The 24,772-nt window shown below is 26.4% G+C and overlaps 1 protein-coding gene across 4 annotated transcripts in view; it reads left to right on the top strand.

Annotated features, from left to right (window-relative positions):
* LOC129613448 (axotactin) overlaps positions 1 to 24,772 on the top strand; it is a 138,074-nt gene that overhangs the window by 47,656 nt on the left and 65,646 nt on the right. For all 4 annotated transcript variants that reach the window (XM_055527519.1, XM_055527520.1, XM_055527518.1 and 1 more), the window contains exons 7-8: positions 1,725 to 2,252; positions 3,979 to 4,175. In XM_055527519.1, the coding sequence (XP_055383494.1) occupies positions 1,725 to 2,252; positions 3,979 to 4,175 (725 nt within the window). The remainder of the gene's footprint in view (positions 1 to 1,724; positions 2,253 to 3,978; positions 4,176 to 24,772) is intronic.

Genomic DNA, 24,772 nt, shown 5'->3' on the forward strand with positions numbered 1-24,772 from the left:
AACCGAAAAAATTCGCTAAATTAAAAAAAAAAAAACAAATTTTAAATTAGTTAAAAATATTTTTTTTAAATGAAATCACTAACATGAAGCTATGAATAGCAAGAAAAATTTTTTTTTTGAATTTCCGCTTTTAAGATAGTTAAAAAGTTTCATGATTATACTTTGAAAAAAAAATCTATTAAATATTTATTTAATAGCTTCTTATTTTTTTATGTAATTTGCGAAAGTTATTATTGTAAACATTCAACTTAAATTTCTTAAATTATAAACTGAGAAACTTTTTTTATATAAATCTATTATACTTTATATAAACAAGCAACACTTCCTTGCCGGAAACTATTTTTTTTTTCTTGAACAAAAGGCAAACAAGAATTAAGCAAATCCAAAAATAAAAAGCATACACTGGCGATTTTTTCATGGTTCCTTTTTATTTTTTTTTATGATATTATTATTGTTATATAACAAAATATTGTTATCCTATATAATATTATTAAAATTATATATTTAGAAAATCTGAACTTAGAAAATTACACAATTCCATACACATATTAACATATATAAGCAGCGTTTCATTATTGTTTGTATTATATAATAAGTGTAAGGGATAGTAGAGATTTATTTACAAAAAAAGAAAAAGAAATTTATTAAGCTGAAATTAATAATAAAAGAAATTTATAATGAAAATAAATAAATCTTTTTTTAACATCACTCGCAAATCAAGCATTAACACAATATTTTTTTGTGTGTATTGAAGAATTAATTTTACTAGGAAAATGGTATCGATTCATATTGTATTGAAATTGTAGTTGAAATAGGGAGCAATCATCATTATTATTTGGAAAATAATTGTGAATTTTAGCTTGTATTTGGAATAAGATAAATTTAAAGATGTTAATTATTTTGCTGTGTAAAAATAACAACTTAGAATGTATCTGCTCTGTAAAAGGAATATGTCTATTAACGTTTCTAGATTAGAATTTGATGACAATTTTCATTTACAACAAAAATGAGGTGAATTTTCCTAATAAATTATAATAACACAACAGTGTTTTTGGTACAATACATTGGTATTCACTTCGATCTACTGGCTAGTTCCAATTTTATAAACTTAAAGTTAATGTACATATTGACTAGTTTCAGTTTTTACATTAGTAAACACCTCAGTCAAAATTTATGTCAAAATATTAATCAGGTCAAAAAAAAATTTTAAATTTTTTACCAAGGAAATTTTAAAATATGGCAACTAGAAATAATAAAATGTCTTCATTAAAATTGATGAGGAAATTTTAACGCTTTAAGGAAGTAATTCTTTTATTGTTGGCCACAAAATGAAAATCTGGGTAAAGTTCTAGATAAATGATATAAACTATAATATATGTAAGTACAAATTTGCTCTAAAATTGTAAACGTGACCACAACAAATGTAGTAGATGCTCCTTTATTGTGATGCAAAAGAAATAAAAGATGTACATGTAGCCGAAAATTGAAAATAATTTCTTATAGTCACGCAACTATAATTAGGAAACAACATATTATATGATGAAAATAATCTCAGATAAGAATCTGTTTTAAAAAAAACAGCACTTCGTGTCTATAGTTTTATGAAAATAGAGGTTTTATTTCTTTTACTTATATAAAAATAAATTTCTTATTTAAGAAAATGAAAAAATTCATTAAAATTTTTTTTTTTCATAATTTTATTAATTTTTTTTTTTGCATTTTAGCTGCAACAATATTAACATTACGTGGTGCCAGTTATGTTTCATATCGTATATATGATTGGAAAGATCGTGTACATTCACCATCAACACGTATTAGTATTATATTTAAAACTGGTTTTGATGATTCAGCATTATTTTATGCTAGCGGTGAATCAATAAAACAACAATATATTGCTGCATCCCTAAAAAATCAATCAGTTTATGTTGAAATCGATTTTGGTGATAATATAATGTCAGCAACATTAGGTGAAGAATTAATACGTCATGATTGGCATAATTTAACAATAATACATAATCAAAGAACAGTTAGATTAACATTAGATTATCAAACAAAAATATTAGAAATACCATCATCAATAACATCAAAATTATTATTTGATCCAGAAATATATTTTGGTGGTAGTCCAGATCCATATAAAAAAGGTTTAATATCACATAATAATTTTGTTGGTAGCATGAAATATGTTTATTATAATGATATATCAATATTATATGAATTAAAAAAAGGAAATCCTAAAGTTCATTATCATGGTAAGTTAGAAATTCATTTAATTATTTGTTATATACGTTAATGTAATAATGATATTATAATTAATTATATTAAATGATAATCAAGAAAATAGGGACTATAATGTATTCTTTAAATGATTTATATTAAGAAATTCATTAATTTGTAGTGATCTGTATTGATTTGAATATGATTTATTATGAAAAATATTGTAATTTCCTGATATAAAATCGAACAGATATTTTTATGTTTAAGGATAATGTAATTTTATTATAGAAATAGGCTAAGATTTCGTTAGAAAGCACTAACGATGTAAGCTATAGCTAGTGGAGTTGGAATACGCGGAAAACACAAATTAATGATATCTCCGCAACACTGCCCCACCTTTTGTATTTTAATTAATACTTTTCTTACGAATAAAGATCTGACGTGAATGAAAAGGAGTTTATTATTTCCGATTTAGACAGAATTTTATTTTATTTTAAATTTAGACATAAAATGACGAACATTTTTTTTTAACAACGAAAACACTAAACTAATTAAATTACACCAAATGAAAAATTAAAATTATTGCAAATTAAATTAAATCTATTTAAATTTATCAATTTAAATTGCAACACAATCAATTAAATTATAAATAAAACTCCAAAAATAATTCAAAAATTTTATCCTCATATCTCTTGTTTTATTTTTCAATTTCTTAAAAATAATCAAAATATTTTATTCAATTCCAATGTCTTAAATATATTGACAAATAAATTTTTTTTTTCTATTATATTGTCCTCTATCTATAGTTTATAATGTAGATTTATTCATTCAACAAACATTTATATGTATATTAATGCATAAATATATTTTTAAACGCAATGATTTACATAACCTTCTATCATCCATAAAGCTCTTCTCAACTCTTATATAAATACTTTATTTGAGAACACCATTTACATTTTAATTTTATTATAATAATAATCCAATTTCATTTACTCTTTTATGTACACTCTCCAGCTTATATTCGTTATTTAAAATAATAATGAAATATAGAAAGAATAGTTGAAAAAGGGATGATTTAGGAGGAACTAAAACAGAATTGAAAAAGGACAATACTGGTATTCATTTTATAACCAAGAAAAAAAGAAAAGCTATTCATTTAAAGAATTTCCAATAAATCGAATTAGTGCAATAAAAACGCCCGTAATGATCCATATTGAAAGCATTTTAGGATAATAAAAAAGAAAAAAAAAATCTCATAAAATATTTTATACATTAAACATCCATTCTTTTCCTCCCTCTATTTAATTATACATAATAATTTAATACATTATATATATACACCTTACTATATACTTACATATTTGCATTACTCTGTATTGTAGAGAGTAATGTTTATATACGGAATGTTTGGGACACAATGGAGATCGCATGCATTCTTTTAAAAAATAGCACCAAAAATTTCTTATTTTAAAAAAATTGAGCATATACTCGTATATACAGAAAAATAAAAACAGAAATGATAACAAAAAACAAAGTTCTAAAATCCATAAAAATATCCTTTTAGATCCTTTTCATTTTCCTTTTTTTTATGTATAGACTTCTTAATTCCCATATGTAAGTATTTTTCTTTCCTTTTTTTTTTTTTTAACAATTTTTCTTTTCTTCTACACAACTCTCCCATATATTTAATATAAAGTTTAATATGTCTGAGAGCACATATATACACTATACAATTTCATTTTTATATTATTATTACAGGCGTTCTTGAAGCTGAATTTAAAGAATCTGAAGTTGATGTCATTCCAATTACATACCCGTTTGCAACATCTCACATTTGGTGGCCAATAAATCAACCGAATCAACTAAATATTAAATTCGATTTTCGTAGTAGTCGGACAACTGCTGTCCTTGCATATTGTGATGTAAAAACTTCCGAAGGAAATGGAATTTGGGAGGTAATGTAATAATTTGTTATTTTACATCATCATACTATATACTTATACTTAACGAGTATTATACAATATTATTCATATATTATATTATTTAATGTATATAAATTTTATTATAAGGAGTAATTTTTTTACATAATATAGCAATTTTTTTTTGTATAATATATTCAAACTATAGGATGTTTTAGAAAGAAAAAAGTGATGTCATATACATATAAAATTTATTTATAATTCTCTATGAATTTTTTTTTAGCTCCAAACTATATTAGCGTTTGGTTGTCAAATGAACTTTAAATTGAATCCAAATTGTAAAATTAACTTAAATATAAACTAATAATTAGTATTTTGGATAAGAGGTTCCAATTGATATTAATATGACAGAAGTATGAGTGTATTTGCTGTCGACAAATGTAGAAATTGCTCTGAAAAATGCGAAGTCAAATTAAAATACTTAGCGAATTCTTAGCGTCGGAAATTGCTGAGGAGTTGCTAGATTCTTAACAGAGATTTTTGGAAAAGTAAATATCAGTGAAACTCTGGGGCGGTATGGTTTTTGAAAAAAAAAAATAAAACAGCACTTCTGGTCGAATTTTGGGGCTTGAGTCTAATGAAACACGGAACATGATGTATGTTCCTAGATTTCTCCAAATAACTGAAAGAAACAGTTTCAAGAAATTTATTCAGCAAATTTGTTACACATGAATTTGTAATTCTTCTAGGAACTTGCGACTGCGAGTATTGTTCTACAAATTTTTTGAGTTAGACATTTTAAAGCAGCCTAAACCATCATATCTTTTCACTTTTTGCTTTAACGTAATCAATATTTTTTTTAAAACAAAATTCTAAAATTTTACTTACATTCCGTCGTTGCACTTGAGCACTCATGCATAACAACAAAAAAAAAACCAAGCAGTTCAATGCAAAATTTCACATAAGCACAAATCTACATGCATACATCCATATACATATCTGAGGACACAGGATAATAATATCCTTATCTTTCTCCGAAAATGAAAATTTCAAATATTTCATTTAATAAAAGTTTTTAGAAAAAAAGCAAAATCAAAGAGCAAAAATATAAGAAGAAAAAAATTTTTAAAGACCCGACAAAAGTCAGAATGCTTAAAAGTCGAGTTGTCTATAATATGTGAAGCAAAAAGTTCATTCGTTATTTTTCTACATTATGGTCCTGAAATTTCTTATAAAATAAATCAAATGGACGACAATTGAAGAATATTGAAATTATTTTTGTTGTTTTAATGTTTGATTATTTTTAATATTGTTTTTATTGTTTTACATAGACACCCCCACAAACCAACTCATTTTTATGTATGTATGTTTTTCGATAATATGTTAACAAATTATTCACATTTTAAAGGTCTATTAAGAATATTTAGTGCTTTAGGTGATATAGAAAAGCAATTGAAGAAGAAAGGATAAGATATTACAAAATATTTATTTTATTAAATAATAATGTATCCTTAAATAAATTATTATTATCGGGACTTTAAGAGTATATTGGTATGATGACTTTGTTTATGTAACAATATTGTAGGGAATTGAAAAAGAGAATCAATTTAATTTCTCTTTTCGAAAATTATTTAAATTACAGTGTAGTCAGTTCACTTTTTATAATTTCAAATGATAATTCTACTTAAAGTCTGTATGTTTGTCAAATATCAGATATTTAATTTAAAATCAGTTCAACAATTACTATAGTGTTGTCGTTTTGTAATTTTTAATCAAATGATAGTATGGTGATGAGAATTAGACGCTATTGGAATACATTTTGCAATAGATTCTTTATAATAAATGTGAAATATTCAACTTAAGGCTCGTGGCCTACCTAGTAAACTCAATGAAGTAAGAAGCTGGTTCATGGTTATCTACAATATCATATACTAACCCTTTTTACAGTTCTAAAATAAGATAAAAAACACAATAATCAAGTTTATATATTTTTTAGGTAGAAGAGAAATTCACGTTGAGCTATAAAAGGTTATAATGCAAAACGAGAAATTGGGGAACTTCTATGTGCATTTTCTAATCAACCAGTAATGAAAAGCTATATTTCCCAACTGACTTTGAATGCATAAATAAAAAGTCAAACATTTAGTAGACGAACCATCTCATAACATCAAATTTTATAGAAACTTAGAAAGTTATGCACTGAAAAATATTTCATGCAAAATTATAGCAATAATTTCACATGAATAACATATAGAGAAGCATTTTATTAAGTGTGAGGCTTCCAGAGATATCGAACATTTTTTTTTAAATTTAAATTCAGACTCTCTTCATTGAAAATGTAAATTACTCTCATATACCTTCTCTTCTTTTATAGTCTCTTATATAAACGTGCGCAATATCACGAAGTATTTAATAAAATATAACATTTATAATTAATAATTTATAACATATATCCAAACAACCGGGGCTTGCTATAAATAGTACAAGAATTACTGTAATACGTGCCCTTAGTATATCATTGTCCCAATTTTGTGCAGTTGTGTTGTATGTATTGAGTGCCTGTTTAATATTCTAAAAAGCATGGCAATTAATAATGCAATACGCGCTCTAACACTCCGTATAAATTAAATACTTTTAAAGTAGATTAAAAATTATTGGCGACCTTTTTATGATAATGTTTAGTTTTAGTTGCAAACTCTAACATAATTCCCTGTAATCATAGCCCTTTATCCAATGTTATGCAATCTTAAATCAATTTAAAAACCAGTTACTATAATTTCGAAGACTCAGTTAACATTCACTTTTTTATTTAGTGTTAATTTCAAAAGTCGTTCTAAAAATAATTGCCACCACCATTTACGTATAGATTTTCCGTATACTGTTTATTGGTATTGATATTTTTCTTTTACTCCCATTTTTTTTTTAAAGTATAATAAAAAAATTTTTATCGATAAAAAAATTAAAATAATTTATTAGCGTTTATTGAGTGAAAATGTGAGTGTGTACACGCTTTTAATGTGATTTTATTTCGGATTTAAAAAAAACGAAAACCATGAAAAAAGAAATAAAGCGTTTCTGAAGATTTATTCGAAGGGTTTTTGAATTCTTTTTTGCTATTTTAAACGAAAATATTTAAGGAAATTAAAATTTCATATTATTGAGATTCATAATTGGCACATTTTTTAAATTATAATGCCATAAGTTTGACCTAAAATTGATTTTAAATGGTGAACGCTACACAATCAAAAAAATTTTTTAAAGTTTTTAAAGTTGAAAGAGTACTTCTTTAGAATAAAGAAAATAGTTTTAAATTAATAATATTTTTTCAGGAAGAAGTTGAATATTTTGTGGTATGAATTGTGACCGTTTTGCAACAGAAAATAGGGTGCACAAAGTCACGTGATAGTTTTTGAATAATCTTGTAGCCCTGTCAGGAACACGCTCTCTTATAAAGTTGTACGTATGTAACTTACCAGCAAGACGTTTCTTTATATAAATTTTGAATCCATTTGCTTTGATATTTGGTTAAGAAAGTTTTCTTCTTTATTCTTAGATTACAGCTACTGTGTACCACCTAAGTAATTAGAAAATCAATTAATATAAGACTGCTTTAATTACAGAATGAATTACAAATTTTTTATTTCATATCGTATTGAGAGTCAAGGGTTATAAGTACACCTTCTAACTACAAACCCCTTTGCGATTTTTATCCCTGGAGTTAAATGTGCATTATCTGCTAACGTTTTTATGTTTCGCGTATCTTAGATTAGGGCAAAACCTAAGAAATATCATCTCTGTAGTTCTGACATTTAGACAAAAAGTTATTAAAATTTCACGAGCATTAAAATTCTTTATGCGTGTACCTAGAAATTTTTATTAGTTCTACGTAATATGAAGTAGTAGTACTCATATATATTCGTATTATATAAAAAGTTTTAGTGCTTTATTTCATTTTGTAAGTAGAATACTTTATGTGACTAGAATATAGTAAGAAATAGTTTACTTATCCCACCCCACGCATTCAATCCGAATTAATTATATATCAAAAAAATTTGTTTCAAAAAATTATTTCTATAATTTTTAGTACATCAAAATAGAATATTATATGTGATTTTCATTGCACTCCAAAGTATAATTATAAATTAAAATCTTTAAATAAAAAAAAGTTGAACAATTTATTCATAAAAATTTATGACATTTCATATATCTACCGTTATTAATTGTTTTAAGATGACAAATTTATTTATTTAAATCCCATTTCGAAAAATTTTAACCCCTTTTTATGTTTGCTTGAACTAACTATAAAATTTATAAATTATTTAAATTTTATATTATCTATATTAAACATACATAAATAAAAAAAAAATAATGTGTCCCTAAATGTATGCAATTTCAATTAATTTTCAATTTGTCAGAATAACTCTACTTGAGGTCCTATTAAAAATAAAACTTTATTTTGGGTATTATAGTGAGAAAAAAAGATAATTTTAAAATGCTATTCTTAAATAATTTTTCATTCAAGAAATTTATTATTGTCTCTTTCTTGTTTTCTTTCTTTTTTCATTCTTTCTTATTTATTGTTGTCTCTTTTACTTCAACTTAATTTAATTTAAAGTCATGAAACGGTATACTCAACCTTTTTTTATAGTTTTTATTTAAAAGAAAACAATTTAAATATGGCAAAGAATACAGGAGAAAAAAGGTGTTGTAAGAACGAGGTGGATAGGGGGGAAGGGAAATAAAATTAATTTTCATAAATTTCTTAGAGAAGCACAAAAAAAAATCCTTTTTATTCCTTTAGTTCAGTTCACCTTTTTTCTACTCTTTATACCCGTACGAACGTATGTTCGAAGGGTATACTAAATTTGCCTTACCGTTTGTAACGCTAAGAAATAACGGTGTTAGATATAGACTCAAGTGTATGTTTTTGATCAGCGTCAAATTCTGAGTTGATTTAGCTTTGTCTGTCCGTCCGTCCGTCCGTCCGTCCGTCCGAACGATAACTCAAAAACTAATTGAGCTAAGTTCACCAAATTTTCACAAATGATTTGTTGTAGTAAGTGCCAGAACCCTATTTAAATTGGACATGATCGGAGTACCGGTTCGGGTAGCTGCCATACAACTCCAAAATTTATTTGGCTATATCTCATAAACTATAAAAGTTATGGTATTGAAATTTCACACAAACGAATATATTAGTAGGACCAATGTGTCACATAAAAGTCGTTGAAATTACTTGGCTCCTTCTGGTACCTGCCATACAACTTCCAAAATTATTTGGCTATATTTCAGAAACTATTAAAGTTATGGTATTGAAATTTCACACAAACGAATATATTAGTAGGGCCAATGTGTCACATAAAAGTCGTTGAAATTACTTGGCTCCTTCTGGTACCTGCCATACAACTTCAAAAGTTATTTGGCTCTATCTCAGAAACTATAAAAGCTGTGATATTGAGATTTCACACAAGTGAATATATTAGTAGGGCCGATGTGTCTCGTAAAAGTCGTTGAAATTACTTGGCTCCTTCTGGTACCTGCCATACAACTTCAAAAGTTATTTGACTATATTTGAGAAACTATTAAAGCTATGGTATTGAAATTTCACACAAACGAATATATTAGTAGGGCCAATGTGTTTCATAAAAGTCGTTGAAATTACTTGGCTCCTTCTGGTACCTGCCATACAACATCAATAGTACTTTGGCACAACCAGTATTTTGAATAACACATAGTACTGAAATTTTGCATAAATTAATATGGTAATACGGCAACTTAAAGTCATAGTCTGCCCCATAGTTAGTTATGGCACATTAGTTATTCGCACATACGATAACAAATTCGTACGGGTATCACAGAGTTGACAAGGTCAACTCTATTTTTTTTCTCGTTTTTTTGTATTTTCCTCTAGTTTTCATCTTCATTCTCATCTCTTTTACTCTTCTTTTTTTTCGCAACAAACCCAATTATCATATTTTCATTTCATTCAACTTTTCTTCTTATAGTTTTTTTTGCTGCTTAATTTCTTAACATTGGTGTGAATATGAATTATTTATGGTTTATTTTTATTTTTTTATTTTTTCCTTTATTTTGAATTTTTTTTATATTTTAAGAAATCACCCGACTTTAAAGCGAATGAAATACCAACAAACATTATAAAATTGCGAGGCTACAAACACACAAATGCAAAATACAGAACGAGTTCAGATGGCGTTCAGTTTATTATTATTCTTTTCTTTTTTCTCTTTTCCTTCTATTTTCTAATACAAATGACATGGTTATAGAAAGAAGTGAAGATAAATTCAGGTGTTTAATACTAGTTATAACTGTAAAATTATAGAAATTATTATTATATTTTTTAAAGTTATATAATCATACCTATAAACGTACTGTACGTAAGTATACGTACTATGATATCCTGTTGGGAATTTGTCCTGGGAGTAGAAATATTTGTCTGCATACTGTGTCAAAACAAATTAAGAGTAATTTATTGTAGTAAATATAAGAGTAAATTTAATTTTTTTTTGTGTAGTCACCATATTGCCCCCACCTTTCCTGTTTCATTTTATAGTATTGGGTGTTTTCTTTAATTTTGTTTTAATCTCTGTGTTGAAATCTCCACTCTGTTTTGCTATATAATATGGACTTTTAACCTTTTTTTTGCACTGTAAAAATAATTTGTTTTTCTTGTTATTTTTTTTTTTTTTGATTTAGTATTACAGTTTCTTAAAAGGTGTCTTATCATATTCTCTTAGACACACAAACACTTTCAATATAATAAAAATTTAACTTAAATTTTTACTTGTATAATAGTCTGAAAAAAAAATGAAAAAACGTGAAAAAAAACATAAATTTGCATAAATAATGAATTCTTATTATAAGAAAAGTATAAAATACAGTAACTTGACGGTAATTTTGGTACCTGTTTTCAAATAATTTCATGAAATTTTAAGAAATGTGAGATTAAATTTATAAGAGGAGAGTTTTTAACAAAATATTACAGTAATGGTGTTGTTAGAATCAGAAAATTTTTTAATTGAACAACTTCTATTTAAATATTCTAATTCAGTATTTGCTTTTAACGCACACTTTCCCCGAATTGAGAATAGAGTCTAAGTTATGCGGGAAGAATGCCTATACCCTTTCATATCTTCTAATTCTACAGAAAATATAAGAGAAGATAAGAGTTAATTTTGTAGAGTTGGAAGATATGACAGGGTATTTGACATTTTTTCCCACATTAGAGTTAGAGTTACATGCATACGAATTAATTTTCACTAAAAAATTCAGGTCTAAATGAATTTCTATAGACGTACGTATTTCTTGTTATTAAATTTTCCTTTTCATTTAAATTTCTTATTAAAAAATGCAAAAACGAAAAAAATTTAACATTTATTTGGCTTCAATAAAATTATATGATACCAAAACCATTATTTAAATCGCCTCTCAACCTAAATTTACTTAAAGCAGTCCCTTTTTTTCGTTATATAAGCCCGTCTATATTTTAATATTTTATTCACAATTCATATACCATTGTTTCCATAGTTATATATACACAATAAATTTTACCGAAATACACACACCATATACACACTTGTATATATCACAAAAGCACTAAACAAACACCTTCACACTATATATATCAATTTTAGACCAAGCGTTTTAATTTAATAAGGCAAATCAGTAAAATGAATAAAAAATTAATTCAAACGGTGATAATGGCAGCAGGACATCTCATACAAAAAATAATCACTTAAGTTGGTTAGATTTGTTTTTCATTTTTTGTTCTTTTGTGTATTTCAAATTTTTTACCTTCTTTTCCTTTGACTTCTTATTGTTATTAACGATATTTTTAAGGTTCGTTGTAAGCTTTATTATTATAGTTAAAAAAAACAGTAGAAAAATCGTTTAACATAAAAAACGATTTCTTATGTTATGGGGTGGAACAGAATAGCAAAAAAAAAAAAAAAAAAAATGAGAAAATACAAAAGATAAAACACAAAATTTTCTTAGGGATTTTACATTTTAAACAGACACACAAAACAGTGTTAAAGCAACAAGAAACTTCAAAATTAGATGATCTTTTAAGAATGAAAATGAAGGTTAAACGATTTATCTAACAATATACTAATTGTGATTAGATAAAAGAGAAATAAACTGTGCTGAAATAAATTATTTATTAAACCGAGAGAATAATTATTTTATTACAAAAAAACAATAGAAATAAATTTCAAGTATAATTTCTACCCTATATTAAAAAAGACTTGTTGGGAGAATAAAAGTGGCAAATATGATTTATCAGAATTTTGTACATGAATTTTGCATTTTTTCTAATAGAAAAACGGTTCTAATTTATGAAAATGTTAAACATTTTGGGTTTTATTAGTTTTAATTAAAAAAAAAATTTAATTTATTAAAAATATTAATTTTCCATATTAATAAAAAGAATATTTTCGTATAATGGGAGCCGAAGTGATAATTAATGAACTTTATAATTATGTCACCAGAAAATTAACGAAAAAAAAGAAATATTTGTTAAGAATATGGGTGTAATTAGGTTAAAGAACATTGCAATAAATTTTTAATATACAAGTTAAACTAATTATAATGAGATTGTTAAATATTTCGAGTGAGATTTATATGAAAGAAATATAGTATGATGGCTAGCCTACTGTACAATAAATATTGTTATTTTTTAAGATTACACATTGCTTTGTTCAGCAAAAAGTATATCATAACAAGTTGGAAAGAACGATATTGACCATCAAATTAAAATGAGCCTTAAAATCGAACATACAATCCAACGTGTCATCTAGATTAAAATTCGATCAACTCCCTTCGGAATCTGCCAATTAAGCCTGTAATCAAACATCATCTTCGAAGAATTACGCCTCCTAGAAAAATTTAATACTAGACACTCTTGTCTATATAAACCTCCAAACCATTCCTAGTACACTTGAAAGCGAACCCATCAAGATCATTTTGCAGACCAACAAAATCAACCGCAGAACGCAACTGCGCACTAATCTTCGTATTTTCAGCACAATCACTAACTTTAAAAGAAAAGGCAAACAAAAAAAAATCCTTTAGTGGTCACAATAAAGAAAACGGGACTCAAATAACTGCCCTGGGGAATCCCAGAAACAGCCAAAAAAGCATCCGAAAGACAAGAGCAAACGGTACCAGGTAAACCATCCCAGACAAGTAAGGGGAGAAAAGTCCATGTCCTTCAGTCTCAAAAGAATAATCTGTCGAATAACATATTAATATCAGGAAAAATTACATCAACTTCACCACTTAATTCAACGAAACCCTATAGTTTCAGAAAAAAATTCAACAAAGTTATACTGCCCCCTCTGAAAACCATGTTGATTAGAAAGAATAGAAGGCACAGACTAGGAAACAATAGGCATGAACCTGAAGATCAATCATCACCAAAATATAATAAATATTGCAAGACAACCACCTAATCAATAACAATTACACCTATATCAAAACGAGTAGAACTCGCCCTCAGCGATTCAAAGTAAGATTCATCAATCCAAGAAAAGCCATCAGCCGCAAACGTGCTTGAGAAATGAAAAGCAAAAAACTTTTATAACATCGGGGTCATTTGAAGTCTGACCAAGAAATTGAAAAAGCGACAGATAACCATTAGACCTATGTCTACTGTTTACAAATTCAAGAAATTTTCTAGAATCAACAAAAATATCACTACTAACAAGATCAAGACGACAACTATATATAAGAATTCGGAAAGAGCCTGTAACCAAATCATAAATATCAACAAAGGCTAAGTAATCTACATGAGATCTCGAGACCTTACATCTTCCACTCTGAATTTCTTGCATTAAAAAGAATCAAACACAGTTTATAAGTTATACGAAGAATACTTTATTATTAAAAATTACATTGCTATTCAATTATTTCAAGAACAAAAGCCATGAAACACTAGAATATAAAACTTTACAGAACATAAATTGTTTCCATGTGTATAAAAATTTTCATCCAAAAAGTCTTCATAACTAACATTCTTCTTCGTATATATCTCATTCAAACTTTCTTCTCATAAGTATAATAAAAAATTGCAGCTGAAATTCACTAAGAAACTATAAAAATAATTAAAAATTAAAGAAAAAATTGAATACGCGAAAAGGAATCCCTTTTTTTTTGTATTTTTTTTTTAATAAAAACCCATACAATTTAGGTCAGGAAGAAAAAACAAAAAAAAAACTCAAAAAGAAGCGTTCTTAGCGTTACTTTAATAAAACAACAAAAAAAGAGTAAAAAAAAGGATTTTTTTTTTGTCTTGCTGCTATGGCATTTTATTAAAGAAAAAATTCTTTAATTTCAGGATATGACCTGATTATTTCAAGAGATTAAATTTACAACCAGCAAATCTCAAGGAACAATAAATTAAAAATGATGAAAAAAAATGGCGAATAAAACAACTTTGAAGTGTTTTCAATTTTTCCGTCTTTTTTTTTTCATTTTGGGGAAAAATTCTTAATTTCTCTTTCAGTTTTTGTTTCTTTTTTTAACTTTTGTTGTACTGTGATTTTTGTTTTGTTTCTTCTTTTTGTTTTTTTTTTTTTTTGTATATAACCGGAACTTCTATTTCAAAAGTATTTAAGAAATTTTTGGAAATGTGCCGAAAATATAAAAAGCAAATTTTTATATTGCCCTTTAAATTGACCAAAATCTTCTGGCTTTTTTTTTAACAATTTATTGAGATTGTGAGAGGAATAGAAATAATATTTAGCATTCTCCAAACCGTCATCTTGCCAGTTAATGTAAAAATCAAGTCGAACTACCGAGCTGTTACTGGCAATTTCCATAGTTTTTAAAAATAGTCTTAAATTTGAGAAAATTTAGTTTTAATTCTAACAATGTATAAAAATATTTTCTTATTTACTCTCAAACATTAGTAATCGTGAGAAATTTCGTATTTTTGAGCGTTTATACAGATAGCGCCACTATATACAAAAAAGAGAAGTTTTAAAAAATATCTCAACATATTTTTCTCACGAAATTCTAACCCTTTATTTCAAAATTCAATTGGAAATCTGCTCAAAATTATATAAATAATTAAATTATTTGAGCTGAGCTCATTTAAGTTCAGATTTCAGACAAAAAACTTTGAAGCCTAAATTCAATAAAATTCAAGTACGGTATATGAAAAAAACTCAATTTTATCTATTAAATTTCAAACTAATGAAACATAAAATAATTTATTTAGTTTTCCATTTTATGATAGCGCTAAAGATCATTTTAAACGCCCTACAATAATCCCAAGGATCATTTAATTCTTATGCATACTTTTCAATTAAATGACTGGTTGTATCCGATATAAAAATCGGGAAAAAACAGTTTTGTTTTCTTTTTTTTTATTGAATGATGAAAGATTTCTTTTCAATTTTATTTTATTTAAAAAAAAAAATAAATCCGAAAAAGTATCGAAAAATCAAATAACAAAGATTGCATATTTTCAATATTATTGGTACATATGAATGTTGTGTACATAAGTCCAATTCGGAAGAGAAAATAAATAAAAAAGTAATAAAATTTAATTTATTTTTTATTTTATTATGTGTTTAAGCGAATAAAAAAGAAAAAGTTTTTTTTATTTCTATCCCATTCTGTAGCTGCCCTTTTTAACAATAAATATTTGAAATTTGTGTGGACTTTTTATTCTCTATATATTACGGCATCTTTATGTTTTTCAAATATAAGAATCACTCACCGAGATCACATTCGTGTAGAGTTTCCGAATATCACTCAGCGAAATTACATTCGCGTAATCGGCTTTTTTGATCTAAGAATTTTTTTTTTCAATATTTGAAGCACTCATAAGGCTACGAATTCAAAAATATTCATGTGTTTCAGTTTTGTGAATCTAGAACGTTTTCAATGCATTTTTGAGACCGTTTCTTGGGTTTTCCAGGATCTGGTTTTTAGCGGTCCCAATTTTCAAACGTGGCCTCAAAAAAAATATGGGGTTTTCTTGAACATTTTCAACAATATACTTTTGCTATGTATGACAATACATTTGAGGGCTCTTCTCTGGTATTTCTCGAAACTTGATCTGCGTTCTTAAAATACTGTTATTTAAGATCTTTTTAAGGGTTATACGGATAATTTTAAATTCAGCATGCGCAGTCGAACAAAAAAATGAGGAAAACACATTAGCAAGCTAAAATTTGACTAAGAAAAGTTTTCTTTTATTAATATTTGTAAATTTGCCTATAAATTGGCAACCTTATTTATTGGGTTTAAAAAAAAATTTCCTTAAAAAATTTTTAAAGAATTGAAAAAAAAATTAAAAAATTAAAAAACAGTAAAATAGTTAAAATTCTGTACGTTGCCTTTAAACAAAACGCAATGCTATTTTTTAAATAAAATTCTAAAGAAAGAGTAAATAAAGAAAGGCAATAGTAGCGTTACTCAAATAAATGAAAAAAAAAAAAATTTTTTTTTTTGGAAACTACCAATAAAAAAAAAAATTTTACCGAATTAAATTTTTAATTTTTACAAAAACTTTCCATCAATAGCAATTCTTTTATTATATTGAGTTCTACTTTTCATAGTCAAATAAATTATTTGCAGAGGGTGTACTCTTATCTTGATAGCAGGGTTTGTAACGCCGTAAAATTAAGGTGCCTTAGCCGTTGACGAAAACGAAATTCGCCAGCTCATATATACGATTACAAAAAATTCTAGAGAGCTACTTGAAAAAGAGTCTGCTCTCTTCCCTCCAGCTTCCCCCTCCACCCCTCCTTTCCCTTAATTATTGGATTCATAGCATTAAATTTCTTTTCTTACATGTATGCCAACAATAACAATGTTCTATGCTGTTGTCATTTTGCGTTAAACAATCTTAAGGGCTATTGTCTTTCAATTTTTGATTGTTGCTGTCTCTGAATAATTGTGAATTCTATGATTTTATGCTAGTTATCCTATAGTTGACCGACTACTTATTAAATTTCATTTTACAGGCAAAAAACTTTTCCAATAATTAATTTTCAACTTCATATATAAAGAATATTTTTAAAATAACAATGCCATCAAACAAAAAAATCCTTTTATGTCTATTAAAAAATTGTAAAATAAAGTCAGTAGAACATTGAGGCGAAGCCTAAAATATGGCAAATATGTTTTAAGAGAAATTAAAATTTTATATGGGCATTGTATTCGGAAAAGAATTTGATTTTTATATTGTACCGAAATTCAATTAAATATTTTCATTTATATTTTTTTTTTTTAAATAAAATTTTACCAATTTTTATTCCCATGATTAAATTTTTTCACATGCATGTATGTATGTTTTCTTAAATCAATCAACTTAAAATATTTTTTGGTTTAGCAGTTTTATACTCCCAGAAATACGAAAAATAACCATTACTAAATGGTTGCTCTCAAATTTTTGAAACATGCTTCCAAAATTTCGAAATATATTTGTAGCTGTTTTCGAAAATCAACATAGGAAGAGCTTTAATTATGAGATTAGTTTTTAATTTGTGACCTAAATATTCGTTCAGAATTATAATTATACACCATAGCGTTGCCATCTTTTATTATTTTTAATTTTTAATATGTTGGAAAATAACAGTTTTAGTAATAACTTTTAATAAATTTAATAACAATAGTTTCCATAAAATATAATTTTTCATTATAAATGGGATTTTTAATGATACTTTTAATTATTTCGAAAATATATTCAGTATTTTAAAGGAGAATATTTAAAAAGTGAATCTGGAATTCAATTTTCTACATCAATTTTTGTACTATTCGGATGGTTAAACAGAATGCAATTATTATGTCACAGAAAAAACACAATCGTGAAAGAAGTATACTCCAAAGAACTGACAGCATTAGTCAACTTAACTTGTTTTTCGAACTATCAGCGAATTTAATCAAATCTCTTTCAACATGCTTTCAATAACTGTGCGTATTCTGCAAGCAAATTGTAATTCATATTATCCAAATCAATGTACATCTTCCTCCCACATTTAATTCTATTTGAGTTAAACTTTCATTTCTTTAATGTCGGTTTTACATTTCCCTACTTACTCTCAAGAGTAATCCAATGGTGTTTATTTGTCAACTGAGTTTTGAATTGAAATAATATAGGGGTGATTGGAGTGAGACATTTTACTCTCTTCATAGATGCGGACTAGCAAATGGCTAAATGAATGGTTTTTATATCATGGGTCTTCCCTTAAACGTTCAGTGAAGCTGGACCATTTAATCAATATATTCTACAAAAGTTCCAAAATATACCAAAAAATTTTATATTTAATACATTAAAAACAGTAAAAACTAAATCGTTAAAAATAATTTCAAATAATAAAACCTCTATTAAAAAAACAAAAACCTTTATACTAATTGCAGTAATTAACGAAATTATTGTTTAAAAACAAAACAATAGAGGAAAAAAATCTAACCTCAAAAGTACAATATACGAGCGTGATATCAGTTATGACCAAAATATTGAATTAGAAAAATCTTTTATGAATGAGAAAATAAATATATATTTTTTTTAAATTATTAGGTGTTTTTAATGCTTTTCTAATTGAATAACCTTTCATAACATTTATTTTTATAAAATACTATTTATGTTTAATACTTTCATATAATATCAAATGTTTTTTAAATCGTTAAATAATTCCCAAGAGTAATAAGGTCAAAAATTAATTTTCTATTTCTAAGAATTTATTACACACTTGAACTTTACGAGTATGGACATATACAGTGATATCTGGCTTAAAATCGATTTTGGGACCGAAAATTAATGATTTTCAACGAAGTGATTCAAAACGATTATGATACATATTAATTTCACAATGAGAAAATGATTTTTGGAAATTAATTGAGTTGCTGTAGTTTTAAATTTTCTTTCATTTTTTGGAGCAATAATTCGACAGTAAACAGATTCTTGTACAATTTGAAAAAAGGAAAGGAATATCACTATTTTTTGAGTAGCTATTTTGCCATGATGACATTAGTGACATTATTGATGTTTGTCCTCGCAATATTACGGTAGAAGAAGAAAGTCACTATATATTCTAAAATAAAGAAATTGTTTAACAGGTTTTTATAATTATGAAATAATAATTTGTAAGAAAAAATATAATTTTTATAACCTTGAGAGGGGGAAGGGGCGACCAGACCATCCCTTTTCGTCTTTGCTGAAACCGTATATGTTCCTAGGCGAATAAGTTTTTGCAAAAATATTTATTTATGTATAACACATTGTATAGGCATTTCATAAATATAGGTGAAGAAGTGACAGAGAAATGAAAGGAACGTTTAGGGTAGTACGAAAAAGAACAGTTTTTAAAAATTTCATTTAAAGTTTTCTAATAAAATTGGATTACTTTTAAAGCTAAGAAAGTTAGGGCCTTAAGAGCAATGAACTATTCTTCAAAATTTTATATATTTTTCTGTCTTAAATTCACTTTGGCATATTTTGATGACCTACCATTCCAAATTATTAGTTTTCAATTATAAAACTAGAACATATTTCGTTTCTAATAAATAGGTACCTATAAACATAAAATGCATATATGTATGTACATATAAGTATAAAACGTTTGAACAATACTATCGCTTTTCATTAAATTTTCTATAATGAATGTACATGGAACAATAGACATTAAATTTTTTGGAATTTAAATAATTCAAATCCATTATTATCAATTTACAATGCTATAAAAAGAAAGGTTAAATAATGAATTCCCATTCGACTTTTCAATAATTTGACCCCTAACTCATTTTTATAGTTATACACTTCATATATTTATATGTACATACATAAAACATCCACAAACATACATTATGATATTCATTGACATTCGTGTTAAAAATCCTTTAATTTTTCAATTTTACTCTTTTTCACATTTTTCTCTTTTCCTCCTCTCTTCGTTCTATTGCCATAATGTCATACTAATTCTCACAATATTATAAAAGCCAAAGAACAAAATAACAAAAGCGAAAAAAAAATATTATTTAATAGTACTCACAAAATTATAATAGAATATTAGTAATAGTAATAAAAGCTATAGCATCATTAACAATAAGGACATTTGAAAACGAAAAAAAAAAAAAAATAATAAAAAAATAAAAAGACATCAGTGATAATAATCGTATATTTTAGAACGAGAAGAGTCATTAAAAATCCATTGAACACGTTCAAATTCTATTTTGATTTTATGTTTTACCACACATACTATTTACATATATATTTATGTACATACACACATATATCATTTGGTATAAAGTTTTTTGTATGTGAGTACGAAAAATTTACATACAAAAATATCCAAATTGGTCAAAAATGATCGAAAAATTTTCTGTTGATTTTTTATTATATGCGATGATAATTTTCTATTTATATTTGATTGGTTTCTTTTCAACTCATAGTCATATCTGGTCATATATTTAACTCTCAGTCCTGTACATGTATGTATGTGTGAATATTTAAATGAACATACGGTAAGACCTTCACCATGCCCAAAAAGAAAAAATTAGCAAAAAAAAAATTGTGATAAAATATCAAAACAAATGCAAAAAAAAGACAATAACATGTCCGAATTTCGTAAATTTTTAAATTCGATCCATTAACACTGTGTTGTACGTGTTCCATTTTACTACCATACCATTGAACACAGTAAAAACAGGACATGTATAGGAGGGCTGTTAACATTTTGTTGTTTTTTTTTTCCTCTATCGTATATACACAATAAAATAAAAATGAATGACTTTAAATTAAATGCCTGAATTTTATGTTAAAAATTAGGTAACCAAAAAAAAAAGGCAAATCTGTAGTATTTTTTATATTTTACATGCGGGCAATAATGGAAATTTTTAATATTATAAAAAATAAATTCCAGGATTTTTATTGAATTAATGCTTTTACTATATTCATATTATGTTGGAAATTGACCGAAATTGACCATATAATAATAAAAATAATGAACTTATTAAAATCAAATTTGAAAATTAAAATAAAAATTTTATAACATCTTCCATATTACAGTCAGTAAATCTAAAATTGAACATAATAAAAATATAAAAAGAATTAATTTTTTCTCATGTACTTATTAAATAAATGGCAAATTGAGTTTAGAATATTAGTCTTACACAATAAATTATTTTTGATTATATTTAAATACACTCCTTTTGTTTCTCTCATCTTTCAGGAGAGAGTAAATGAACAAAATAAATAATAAAATCTCGACTACTCCCAAGTAGTTTGAGAGGATAATTTTCAACTATTTCTAAAACTTATGAAGGCCGTTTATACATAGATGTCGACTAATATTTTCTCTTAATGAAGCACCATTTTCAATTGCTTCCATGTCTTTTAACTGTTTCACTGGTAATTGTAAAACTTCTCGTTAAATATTCAATAATTTCAATTGCTAATCTTTGCATCGTGACGTGGACTCGTTTGTTTTTTGATCTGGTAAAAATGTTCTTAAACTTAATGTTAACAAACGTTATGTGGTATCCCTTAGTAAGAACAAAAATATTAATGTTATAGGGGTTTAATCTTGGCGATAGATTCACTTTTAAATTGCACTTTAATAGTATTATTCACCACGCTAATAACATTCTGGGCTTGGTAAAGCGTTAGGCAAGAGAATTTCGTGATTCATATTTGTGTAAAACTTTATTTGGTACATTTTTGTTAGGTTACACCCGGGTATGTCAGCCAGGCCTGGTCTTCTTTTAAAGAGATAGAGTATTGAGTCAGTTCAGAAGCGTTTTCTTCCTGTGGCTCTAGCTTATTTGTTTTAGAATGATTCACTCCGTTTGTCTACTTATGCTGATAGGTTACGTTTAGTGGAACTGGAACCTCTGATTGATTCCCGCATCATGGCTGACATAATTTTGCTAGTTATCACTGACCCGTCATCTTTTGACCCATCATATTATAAATCATATAATAGTTGAAATTTTGTCCAAGTTCAGCAATAATTGTTTATATAATAAACAATTGTGTTATTAAATATTCACCCTTCATGGGAAATAAAATGCCTGTTGCGTTCAAAAACACAAAATATCACTCGGTTTAATTTTATGTTACTCATTCACGAAATCACTACGAGTTGGAACAACCTTTCATACTCTTTAAATAACTTATTCTTTGTCACAATAAATTAAATTTCTTATTCAATTTAAAAAAAAGAAAATGTGAAAAAGAGTAGCTACTCTTCAAAAAATTTATTATTAAAAATATTTTTACTGACAAATTTATTCATCTAAATTTAATTTTCATGCTACTTGTTTGTATCAGAAAAAAAAAAATCATTAAAATTTGTTTACAAAGTTAATTGAATTGAAGCGTCTAAAAACAATTTCTCAAAAACTGTTTTACGATTACCAGGAGTAAAACACTTACTTCCTCCTTTTTTCCATTTTTTTCCAAAGTCTTATAAATGAAATTACATTGAAAGGTCTCAGTCTTAAAATCAACAAACTATTGACCAAACAAAACAAGCAAAAAAAGAATTTTTGCTTCTTGATTTAAAAATTTTTCTGAATAATTTACGTTTAAAAAAGAAAAGGTAAAAAAAAAAATCATCTAAGAAAAACGCTGGTCTTATTTTCATTCAACAAATAAGGATTAAATATTAATATAAAAAAGTATTCAAAAAATAAATTTTTTTTAAATTCAATTATTCAGATGAGAACGAAATTTTCATCATCAAAAAACTTTCATTTCAATATTAAATTTTGAAGCCGAAGAAAAAATCTCTTTTGTATAAATAAAAACTAAATAAAAAAATTAAATGATAATTTAAATTCAATTTGCGATTAAAATCAAAATATGAATAAACGAAAAATGGAGGATGAGAGAAAGAGATAGTATAGTTCTACTATGGCAATTTTATGTGTTGTTCTACGGGGCTCGGATCTTTCCCCCTGGGGGCAATTTATTTCGTAAACGTACAAAGAAATCCTATTTCTATAGATTTGTTTTCTCTCTGCAGGTTTCAATATTTTATCAATAGACAAATGAGGCTTCCTACTATCAATAACCGTATATATAATATGTCAATATACCGTATGGGTTTCTATTGTAGTCAATAGGATGCGTATGGGTTGCTATTGTAGAAGGCAGTTAAATAAAAGATTTGTTGCTGAATAAGATACTATATAACGATTTTAGTACAAACATATCGCTGGCAAAACTGTGATACCATGTAAGTGCAAATATTTCCAAAAGTACCTTACCAATTTTCTGTTTAGGAAATGTCAAACAATCCATCTTTTAAATTTATGAAAATATGAAAATTATTTAAAGAATATGTAATTATTTATTATTTTTTACTGTTTCGCAAATTTTAAAGATGCACTGTTTGAGATTTCATAAACAGAAAATTGGTAAAGTACTTTTGGAAACATTTGCACTTACGTGGTATCACAGTTTTGCCAGCGATATATACTTTGATTTACGCGGGTGATTTATAGAGTGTGTTGATACGCGATGCGTACCTTATCTCTGGAGCTATTCTTACAATTTAAAGTTTAAGAAAAATTTAAACAATTAAAATAAATATTTTCTGCCAAATATTTTTTATGGTTTTTCCATGCAGAATATTTGAATATTTGTGGATTTATTCAAAAAACAAAACATAAAAACTGTTATGTCCGTATTTAATACTCTGCAAATGTCTTTGGTTGTGTAGTTCCTCATAATAAAGCAACAATAAATCCTCTTTTGAAAACTTAAAATAATTTAAAAATTGTGCTTTTTTATATTTTTTGTTATTTTTTGTTATTTTCCTTAACAACTATAAATAAACTTAAATTATTTTTCATTAAATTCCCCCGTATATTTATGTACACCATAAACACCCTATGAAATATTGCTTAAGAAACTATGTGAAAACATATATACAACTAAAAAGAGAAAGAACATTTCTTTAGTTTAATGATGGTCTAACCATAAGGAAATGAAGAAGAAAAAAAAACGGAAAACAAATCAAAAACAGCAATAAAAAAAAAATTATTATCGTCTCCAGAATATTTGCAATATAGTTATAAATCTAAATAGAACGAGGGTTGAGTAACAAGTTGACTGAGAATATTATAACAGGAGTTTTAAAAAGATTATTGAAATGGGCAAGAACCAGATGAGAATTTTCACTTGTTTCTTATCGGGTCACTGTGGACAGTATATTTTTTGTGGAAGTCAAAAAACTTCAGTACACCTTAAATGAAACAGCGAAGCAGTGATTCGAAAGAGAATCGAACCGCTAGGTAATTAGGGGTAGGTTAGGTTAGGTTAGGTTGTCGCGGTTCCCCGAAGAGTACACATAGGCCAACTAGGCCCGTTATGGTACCGCTGGATCTCTTCCCTCCCGCTCCTCATCTAAACCAGCACGAAACCTTTAAAAATCGGTTCAAATTTCTAAAGCTAAAAGATCGTTTGCGGGGCGGCTCATTCTCCTTGCATGTTCGCCGATCAGACAATGGCCCGTCAGTACCCCTACCACAGCACTGATATCCTCTATTTTGAGAGAGATCAGATCCCTTGTGCGACGTAAATCCAGCTTCGGCCACAAATTTCTTGTCGTGTTACACGTTGCTCCATTAGCCCATCTAAGGTTGGTGCGCTCCAC

The sequence above is a fragment of the Condylostylus longicornis genome, unplaced genomic scaffold (genome assembly GCF_029603195.1).
Source record: "Condylostylus longicornis isolate FDR11 unplaced genomic scaffold, ASM2960319v2 ptg000084l, whole genome shotgun sequence".
Classification (NCBI taxonomy): domain Eukaryota; kingdom Metazoa; phylum Arthropoda; class Insecta; order Diptera; family Dolichopodidae; genus Condylostylus; species Condylostylus longicornis.